This window comes from Olea europaea, chromosome 7 (assembly GCF_002742605.1).
Source record: "Olea europaea var. sylvestris chromosome 7, O_europaea_v1, whole genome shotgun sequence".
Classification (NCBI taxonomy): Eukaryota; Viridiplantae; Streptophyta; class Magnoliopsida; order Lamiales; family Oleaceae; genus Olea; species Olea europaea.
The window spans coordinates 23,128,774-23,139,785 of record NC_036243.1 but is presented as its reverse complement, the minus strand read 5'-3'; the positions used below and the strand labels follow the sequence as shown (position 1 = coordinate 23,139,785).

Genomic DNA, 11,012 nt, shown 5'->3' with positions numbered 1-11,012 from the left:
CGAAAATGAATGAAAAATAAGTATACTCCCAAATTCATGTGCTTTCTTCATGTGCAGTGCGTAGAAGTTTGCAAATTCGATCTTTGTTATTCAGGTGTCTGGTATAAAGTGCAGTGTGTTTGTCTCCAAAAATTGGATTTATTGGACCTCCAATTATATATGGGATATGTGGACAAAGGCAAAGTATATGAATAGTTTGAACTTTATTCTTGATCCTTTCTGTAATTTGATGTCCACTGTAATACTAACAGTTCAACATGACAACATGCACTCAATATTATCATAAATATAGATTCATCAAATCAAACACCTTAATTTTTCTTGTTAATTAATTTATAATCATGCAAAATTTTGGGCTTGTTGTCCCTTACTTTTTCCAAGTATAATGTTAGTGCATCGTGCATTTAGAAATAACATAAAACATACATGATTTTAACACAAACAGACATATATATATGCAGATGATACAAGTGAACAATTACATTGTTTCAACATTTACTCCAGAGTTTAAATATTGAAAACGTTTGGCAGAAATAACTAGATCTAGAAAGCTTATGTATGTATATCGATATATAGGAAGGTCCTATTTTAATTTTATATAATATTTGAATTCACTCGATGACGAAAGTTTCTATAATATACAACAGCTTATCAAACTCCTCATAGACATACTCGACCAGATTATGTTTGCTTCAAGCATTTTGCTTCTACAGCTCCAAGACCAAGTCTGCAGTCAAAACACAAGAATAAGTGAAACAAATGTTGAATGACCTCAGCTAGAGTTTAAGTTGTTAGAGATGAGACACGTCTATTATTTATATTTTTATTTTCAAACATGCCTATTTGTGTGTAGGCAGGATATGATTTATTTATTTCTTATTATTTTATTATTATTATTATTATTTATTATTTTATTTTTTTTAAGGCTTGACAGAGAAGTGCACAAATTTTGTGTCACCAAGATTTGATCCAAGCCTTTTCACCTCTTGTGATACCATGTTAAATTAACTCATCTAAAAGATTAAGTTGCTAGAGAGGGAATGCACATGCGCACATATTACTTACACTCAGTATCTGTTCTGATCCAGTGCTCTCTATTTACCATTGAAGCACCTTTGCTTAGACCATTTGAAGATAGTTTCATAGCGTTCTGTTCATGCTGCTTTATGTTGGCTCTTTGAGAAGACCTCTTTCCATTGTCCTTTTCAATCTGATGGCCACCTTCATGTTCGCGGGAAATGTTTTTGGCCATATCGTTTTCCAATTTGAACTGTTTTTCAGTTATTAATCCTTCAGGGTGAACCTTCTTGTGGAATATCTTTAGTCCCTGCATGCAACAAATTAAATGATAATTGAAAAACCGATAGATACAGTTTTTCCTAATAGTTGACAGCATGCGTTCAAGTTTAGACTGAGATTATGTACTAAGTTCTGGGGTTAGTTTATATTTCTTATGAGCTTGTGTTTACAATTCATCCAATGTTTATAGGAAATCGAACATTTCGAACCGGAACCGGGGGTTCTAGTCTGATTTTAAGAAAATTAGCAACCAAGAATCGAGAACCAACCAAGTTACAGATGGTTCTTTATTTTTGAACTAGAGCCATTGGTTCCCGACTCTACAACCAAATTTGTCACTTTTTATAGATTTTTATTTTTTAAAGTTTATTCAATTTGACATGCAACTCAGCACAAGTAGCAAGTTTGCTAGACACTAGTAAGCATCCTAATCATTCATTTAAATAGTTTCATATCACTTTGGTTCATAGCCATTTTTGATTGCACTTTACATGCTACTGTCCCATAAACCCTTCTTGAGGTGCCACGTGTAGAGCTACAGTCGAAATTCAATGCTATTATTCTAGATATTTGATGCTATTCATATCTTATTTATATTGGATTATGAAAGTGTTGAAATATGTATTTGGTGACATGTTTTATTTTTTCCAATTATACTATATATTGAATAGATAATTTGTATTGTCAACTCACAAATTTTTTAAAAGTATATAGATAGAATCGAGCCCCAGCTCAGAACCTCGGGTTCAGTTCCAATAATTAGGTAAACCCACCCAAAGTATAATGGGTAGTAATAGGTATTGAAATACGCTGACCGATCCACCAAATGATCAGTCCTAGATCAGGGTATTGGATATTCAACTACTTATTTTATAGCATTGGACACAATAAGTGAGAAAAAAAAAATTGTTTATTATTGGTACTGCGTTAAGAGCTTACTTACCTTAGGGAGTTTCTTCTTAATTGAAGTGGATTTAGTAGCATCAATAGAAGAAACACTACTGTCTTTAGACGTAGAATGGAGCTTCTTCATCATCATCTTTATGAAATGCTTTAGATAATTTCCTTTGGCTCGTTTCTCAGATCCTTCACTTTTCCCTTTAGGATCGTCATCAACTATCTTGTTTTTCTTAAAACCCTCCTCAAATGATGCCTTTTCTTTATCTGGTTCTACCCTTATCCAAGCCATTTCATGAATTGATGAGCCCAAGAGTGAATTTTGCAGAGGAAATGCAACCGCATTTGCATAGGCTTCAGAATCTGCACCTTCAATCCCTTCGTTACAGATGGTTATGATGCTCGCTAGACTGCTCCTCTTTGGTGAATCATCCCCAATCTCTTCAGCTTCAGCTTCAAGAAACTTCTCTAGCTCATAGTTTATAAGCTTCGGATAGTTCTCTTCTATCTCCATCTGTTCATTGGTTGTCACAGTCTCAAAAGGCGTAAAAAATGTGGGTGTTGGGGGGTCTGTATCCATCAGTTCTGAACCAAAAGTTCCAATAGCAAGAAAAGCAAATGGCTCAGATGACTCTTCTTGAAACACTGTTTCCGCTTTGTTAGGATGCCCTGAGCGCGAATAAGTATGGGCTGTTTCCATATGGTATTTTTTTCCATCGAAAAACACCTGTCCTGAGAAGCAAGTGGAGGGGTTTCCTGAAATCAGAAATGAAATAAAGCACTCATAAGTTCAGATTCTAGACATACAACTTGTCGGCCACTTTTGTAAATAATGATGATTTTAATTTGAGTAGAAGAAATGAATGGGTTTAGAATAAATAATATAATATGCTTTGTATGGGATAATTTTTAGAAATAGAAAATAGCAGGAAGTAATTTAAATTAAACAACATAGTTGAAGGAAGAAAAATTAATTTATTGAAGAGAAGATTTTAGAAAATGACAGGAGATAATGATTGGGAATTCCTTTTCTCACTTCATTATAATTGAAGACAACCACTATTTATGGCAAACAAAATGGAGGCTGAAGCTTTCTAGATAATTCCTATTTTTCATTAATTAGTTTTCCATAATCCTTAAGAAAATCCACAAAAATTTGATTTTTGTTATTTAATTATTATGTTTGCTTGTTCACCAAGAAACTCTAGTGAATTCTAGAGAATATAACTTCTAGGATATGCACTAAATATTAATATTTCTCATTGGCCCATATTTTAGTAACTCCAATAAGCTCTTGCAGCAATTCAAACTTTGCTTGTGATAGTGCCTTCGTTAAAAGATCTACTAATTGTTCTTCAATTCTACGATGTTTGAGCTCTATTTTCTTTTTTGCTTCTCTTTCTCTAAAATGAAGTGATACTTGATACCAAATTGTTTAATTTTGTTGTGGAATACATGATTCTTCCCTCATTGATATAGCTGACTTGTTGTCACAATAGATCTTTGTTGCTTCGTCTTGTGATTTTCCCATGTCTTCAAGTATCCACTTCAGCCATATAGCTTGACTCGTTGCCATTGTTGTTGCAATATACAATATTTCAACATATGATTGTGTAACCGGTGCCTGCTCCTTTGATGCCTAAGAGGATATTCTAGAACCTAGTGTGAATGCTTAGCTTGATGTGCTTTTCATATCATCTATCAATCCTACCCAATCACTATCAGTATACTCAAGTAGTCTTGAGTCAGACATAGATTGATATCTTATTCCATATTCTTTCGTTCGTTGGAGGTATCTTAGAATCCGCTTTGCTGATCCATGGTGAACTTGACTTGGATTTTGTGTAAATCTTGAAATTGAACTGGTTGCATACATTATGTTTGACCTTGTAGCTGTGAGATAGAGTAAATTTCTAATTAGGCTTCGAAATTGTAAGTTGTCTGATTCTAATTGTCTTTTTCTTGAGAGATTTGTCCCTATCTAGGAGTGTTGCTACTGTCTTACAACCTTCAATATTAAGCTTCTTTAATAGACTAGTGGTCTTCTCAGCAATAAAGATCCCATCTTCAGATTGAGTTATCTCATTTCCCAAGAAAATAATGCATTAAACCCTGATCAATCATCTCGAACGTTTTCATCATATCTTCCTTGAATTTTTTGATCATCCTTTCATTGCTTCTTGTATAGATGAGATCATCAACATATAGAGAGATTATAAGTGTACTGTTTGTACCTTGATATTTAATGTATAGAGTAGGTTCATTTTGGCTCTTCCTGAATCCTTGCTCAGTAAAGTAGTTGTCTATTCTACTGTACCACGCTCTTGGAGCTTGCTTTAATCTATATAGTGCATTTCTTAGTTTGAGAACTTTATCTTTTTTACCTTGTACTACGTACCCTTGAGGTTGCTCTACATAACTTTCTTCTTGAAGATAGCCATTGAGAAATGCTTATTTCACGTCTAGTTGATAAATCTTCCACTTCTTCTATGCTACTAATACAATAAGTGCCCTTATAGTATCAAGTCGAGCAACTAGAGTAAATGTCTCACTGTACTCGATGCCTAACTATTATGAGTATCCTTTGACAAATAGTCTTGCTTTATGTTTTTGAATTGACCCGTCAACATTAAGCTTTGTCTTGTAGATCCATTAAACTCCTATAACTTCTTTGTTTTGAGGAAGATCTACAAGTTCCCCAATTTTATTTTTCTCGATCATTTTTTTCTTCGTCCATAACTTTTCTCCATTCTGGATGTTTTGAAGCTGCTTCAAGCTTTCAAGTTATACGATTGTTAAGTTGCAGCTTTGGTATATTTCTGATAATTTTCGTAATTTTTTGGTGACAATTCTGGTGAGTCGACTTGTTCATCTATTGTTGCTTGCTACGGGGACTCTGATAGATTGTTCTCTTCAACGTCACCATCTTGTTTTTGTGGTTGTGTTAGAATGCTAATAGCTTTTCTTTCAACTTGACTAGTCTCCCAGTTGTAGGTGGCATCTTCGCCAAACTTAAATTTCCGACCGATAATTAGCTTATTTGTTCTCAAGTTATAGACTTGATATCTTTTTGAATGAGTACTATAACCTAAGAAAATTCATTTCTCTGTCTTTTCATCTAACTTACCTCTTTTCTCTTATGGAATATGTGTGCAGCATATATAGCCAAAAAACTCTGAGATGCTTTGCTGATTTTTTTGTCTGCTCCATGCTTCCATTGGTGTTTTGCCTTCCACAGCTTTGGTCGCACATCGATTTAGTAGGTAGATGACGATGCTTATTGCTTCTGCCTAGAAGATTTTTGGAAGACCTTTCTTTAGTAGCATAGCTCTACCTGTCTCAATTACTGTTCTGTTCTTTCTATCTAACACGCCATTTTGTTTTGGTGCATAACCAACAGTGAGTTGGCGCTTCATTCATTATTCTATACAAAACTTGTTGAATTCATTTGATGTATATTCTTTGCCTCTGTTGCTTCTGATAATTTCGATATTGCAACCACCTTGCTTTTTGATATAGCTTTTGAACCTTTTAAAAATCTCAATTATTTGGGATTTCTCATGAAAGCAGTATAGCCATGTCTAGTTAATCATCTACGAAAAGAATGAAGTACCTTTTTTGCTCGTGTGACGAAGTACCCATCAGGCTGCATACATCTCTATATGTATTAGCTCCAAAGGCTTTTTGGCTTTCCAATATTTTTCGGAGGGAAATGGTTGACGGTGTTGTTTCTTGAGCAAATATCCTTTCCAAATTTCATTAATCTCCTATATGACTGGTAAGTCTGTCATTATACTCTTTTAATGCAGATCTTCAAACCGTAGAAGTGAAAGCGTCCAAATATTTTGTACCACAGCTACGACTCATCCACTTGCCCCTTCATTGCCCCCATTTTTTGCATATCTCCATTGAATTTGAAAACGTCTGTTCTCCCGCTTTTTGACTTTTACAATTGCAAGAGATTTATCTTTCTTGTTATAGATCGTGCAAGAATCTCCTACAAAATGTAAACTGTATCCTTCTCCATCATTTGGTCTACACTTAGTAGATTTTGATCTATTGTAGGAACCAAGAGAACTTCATTGATATATCTCCTACCCTTTTTTGTATCGACGGCAATAGTGCCATTTCCTATTGCCTCTATGAAATTTTCATTGCTAATTTTTATTTTTACCTTGGCTTTATCAAAACTGTGAAAAATATTTTCATTTTTCATCATGTGGTTACTACAACCATTCTCTAGATACAATCTATCCAGCTTGTCATCATATGCATCCTTATTGGAGGTATAAAATAGACTTCCTTCTATATCTTTTTTTCAGAGAGATTAGCTTGATGATTTTGTTTAAAGCGACAAAATTTTTCTTCGTGGTCAAATTTTTTACACTTACAGCATTATGATTTTCTTTTAAGCCAACAATCATTCTCCAAGTAACTTTTTTCTTTTACAAATATCACAAGAAGGATACTTCCCGCTTTTTTTAATTTCATTTCCTTGAATTTCTTTGTTTTTAAAATTATCTTTAAATTTTCTTCCACCTTCTTGAAATCGCATATTTACTTTAGATTGTAAAGCGTTTTCCGTTTCAATTTCATAACACCTTGCTAATCTTTTTTAATGTGCTTCTAGTGAACCCATTAATTTTATGGCTGTTAATCTATCTATATCTTTAGACTTCTCAATAGCTACAATAATTAGATTATATTTTTCTATGCAAGTAATTAAAAATTTTCCAACAACTTTCCTGTCAAGAACATCATCTCCATAAGATCGTAGTTGATTAACTATTTCATCTATTTTTAAATTTTTCACGGTTTCAGAATCTTTTATTTTTAGATTTTCAAAATTTCTTCTTAAAGTTTGAAGACGGTAAGTGCACACCTAGTTATTGCCATAAAACTCCTTCTTCAGTTTATCTCAAGCTTATTTTACTGTTTTAGCTCCCATGATTCTTAAAAAATAAGTGTCTGTCAAGCTCATTTGTAAAGCCAATAGTGCTAGAGAATCTTTTTATTGATTCTCTTTAAGTTCCTTCTTTTATGCGGTAGTTAAAATGAAAATGTCATCGAGGTTAATATTTCCATCTTTGACGACATCCCATAAGTTTTGTGCACAAAAGTAGGTCTTCATTTTGATGGACCAAAAATCATAGTTATCTTCACCAAATGTTGGAATAGGAATTGATGAACGGAAAGCTTCTGCTATAGTATATGCCTATGCGCAATACCAATCGATCCTGACTCTGATATCACTGATGAATTTTAATTCGAGTAGAAGAAATAAATGGGTTTAAAGTAAATGATATAGTAGGCTTTGTATATGATAATTTTTTGGAATTGGAAATAGTATGGAGCAATTTAAATTGAATAAGATAGTTGAAGGAGAAAAAATTAATTTATTAAAGCGAAGATTTTACAAAATGATATGAGACAATAGCTAGGAATTTCTATTTTTCACTTCATTACAACTGAAGACAACCACCTATTTATAGCAAACAAAATGGAGGTGGAAGCTTTCTAGATAATTCCTATTTTTCATTACTTAATTTTCCTTAATTCTTAAGAAAATCTAGAAAATTTTGATTTTTGTTATTTAATTATTATGTTTGCTTGTTCACGAAGAAACTCCAGTGAATTCTAGAGAGTATAAGTCCTAGAATATGCACCAAATATTAAAAAATAATTCAAAAACTAAATATGGAACTTGGCAGATAACCTGGAATGTGGGGTTGGGGAGAGGGAGAGGGTGGAAGGAGTATTTTTAATAAAGTTTCATCATTCATTCTTGATATATACGTTGACACATGTTACCTATTGTGAAATTCTTTGTTGGTTCATTGTAGTTCTGCCTCAACTTCCGATGCATCCAACCTAGCAACTGCATCAAATAACATAATTAGAAAGAATGCATATGGCGAATACCAAATTTAGAAGATTTTGGACTCACCTTCATCTTGAAAACTCTCTGTCGAAGCTTTGATTACGATGTACTAGTTTTTTTCCCAAAAATAGTACTAGTTTTTTTCCCAAAAATAGGTGGTCTAGTCTTGTAAGGAAAACGATTGATATAGCCTTGTTTTATCCCAAAAACAGGGTTCCTAGAAGAGTCTAGGGTGGAGAGGAGCAGAGAGCAACATGGAGAAAGTTACAAGACTATGGTTGGACAACCTCTGTCGGCATTATGATAAGAGTGGGCTCGAGTCCCACATGTGGGTACTGTTGCATCTGCCCTGAATTCATGTGGGCTTGCTTGGAGTTGTTGGCATTGTCCAAAATTTATGATTTGTATTGGAATGGCCAGTAATCATCACGTCTCAGCACAATTCAAGTTTGTCTACCGTACCAATCTTGCATCTGATCATGGTTGAGAACTAGCTGTAGAAATTTTTTGACCGTGCTAATATTGATTGGGCTTTCGAATTGTTATAACTAATTTGGCTATATCTTCACAATGTTTGGAAGCCTGCACTTTTGATTGTGAAATTCTTGATGTAATGAATAATTGCGGGGTCGTTAAAATTTCATGACAGGCTGAGTTTAACTATAAGTTACGTCTGCTTTCCTCTCTGAGAAAAAACCTGAACTAAATGGCTTGTTCAATCTAAAGTTTTCTATTTTTAAATATGAACTATGTTGTGAGATATATTGGGTGATTGACACCGAGAAGGCTCGTGCTGCAAGTAATTTGAACAAAGAAGTTTTTGGTCGATTTTTATAACTAGCAAGTATATGGATCGTAACAAGTAATAAAGTTGACCTATGAATCCAAATATCGTTCCCATGAGAACTACTATTTAAAAATTGGTTCAATTATTTTTAACTTTAATTTGATTGAAAACAAATAATAAATTTTGTGATTGAAGTCTAAATTATTCTAACCAAACTAAATTATCTAGCGTACACAAACGTATCGAATTTGGGTTTTAAAAGTATGAATATAGACACTAGGATTTGCAATGTTACTTATGGATCCCTTTTAATTCGTCAGTCAAGATTCATTACAATTGTAGTGTTCGGTTCTTCTAAAGAATTCACTTTATCCTTCTCGAGTTCTCATTAAACTTATTTAACTAATACAATCCAATTTCTCTATGCGAATCAATTTTAGTTAAACGAATATTAGTTCTAAGAATTCATTTAACAACTGCAATTACTAATATGGGTATCTCTGCACGTCATATTAAATTATCGAATTTTAATATGTGTTTAAATCTATAACTCACCTCTTGATTCATAATATATTCACAAAATCATTGAATAATTGGCCAAAAAATTTAAAACATTAAGTACATAATTAAAATCAACACATATGCATTCAAAGAATTTGAACCTTGAATAAAAGAAATAAAGTGTCCCACTAGATCTATTGTTCGCCCTAGCTATAAATTTAGCTACTAATAATAATGAAAGAAAAACAAAAAGTATAAAGTTAATAACTGGGTTTTGAAATCTTGATCATAGAAAGAATTGGATCTTGCACAAAGAATCTTTTTCAATCTCAAAAGCCTTCAAACCTTAGCTTTTGCTCTTTTCTCTTCATGATTAAGCCCCCGTTTGAGCTTCATTATTTCTGATTACATTAAATTAAATTTTTTCTCTCTCCTATTTTTAACTACACAATTTTCAATAAAATAATATTACACGTAAATCAAAAACTTTTCAACTATTCATTTTTCAAAAAAAATATTATTCATCTCATTATAATTTACAAATAATGGAGCTCAAACGGCCCCTAAGTGCTTTTTGCTCACAAATTATGTGGAACTTCATCAAAAGTGTTAAAAAGTTGTATTTATAATTGCCTCCACATTTGTTGTTGTTGTTGTTGAGTTTTTATGGGTTTTAAAAGGACCAAATCATCACTGCACATTTTTTAATATTTTTATCATAACTTTCTCTTCCGATATTCGATTGAGACGATTTAAATTGGGTTGTAAAGATAACTCAAAAGGGTTACAATTTTACTAGATGTAGCTATTTTTTCAATTCAAATGTTTACTAGGATAAAAATGAGACTCAATCTTCGGCTAAAAATCTTCATCATGAGGTTCGGATCTTGTCCTCTTTTTGCTAATTTTCACTTATTTCTTTCAATTCCACTTTAATTCATCGAGTTTCTCCTATTAAATGCAAATATAAAATAAATTAGGATATAATTGTTCAAAAGAACTATTAAATGACTATATTTTTTTGTCAAAATAATTACAGAAAATACATCTGTCAAATACTTTCAAACTTAAACATTTGTTGGTCCTCAAAAATACTACAACCTAACTTAACAAACATATAAACATGAAAAAGGTTTTGGTTAAATAACATGCCATTTTGTTTCATGATTAGAATCATTGTATTAAATCTATTAACAACTTCAAGGTTGCATTACCAAATTAATATCTACATTTTTAATGTAAAACTAATGAGTGTGTGCATAAAGAATTAAGTAAAATATTATAAATTCATGAGTTGTTTCAATGCTCAATCTTCAATGGTCAATTTTTTTACTTTCATCAGTCATAAGAATCTCACAGCCCCAAACCTTTTTTTTTTCTTTTTTTCTTTTCTTTTTTTTTTTTACTCTTTCCTCAGTGTGTAATCTAAGACTGAATCTTGATACTAACTCCTCACCCTTTTCAGTTTAGATGGATCTCACTATTTGTAAGTCAATATTTTAACGAATAAGGATTCTCCAAATTTTGATTGATTCAACCTACAAGACTCAAGTAAGCTAATAATGCATGTAGTAAGTAAATATGTAATCATTATTTTTGGAACTTATTCAATGCATATATATATATATATATATATATATATATATA

The 11,012-nt window shown here is 32.4% G+C and overlaps 1 protein-coding gene across 1 annotated transcript; it reads right to left on the bottom strand.

Annotated features, from left to right (window-relative positions):
• Window positions 1-430: 430 nt before the first annotated feature.
• Window positions 431-8,798, bottom strand: LOC111397728 (protein LAZY 1-like). The gene is made up of 5 exons (XM_023024721.1): window positions 8,144-8,798; window positions 8,008-8,074; window positions 2,243-2,952; window positions 1,066-1,327; window positions 431-727 (listed from the first exon to the last, which is right to left on the bottom strand). Exons 1-5 carry the CDS (start codon window positions 8,147-8,149, stop codon window positions 708-710), a joined length of 1,065 nt encoding a protein of 354 aa, XP_022880489.1. The 5' UTR covers window positions 8,150-8,798; the 3' UTR covers window positions 431-707.
• Window positions 8,799-11,012: the final 2,214 nt, after the last annotated feature.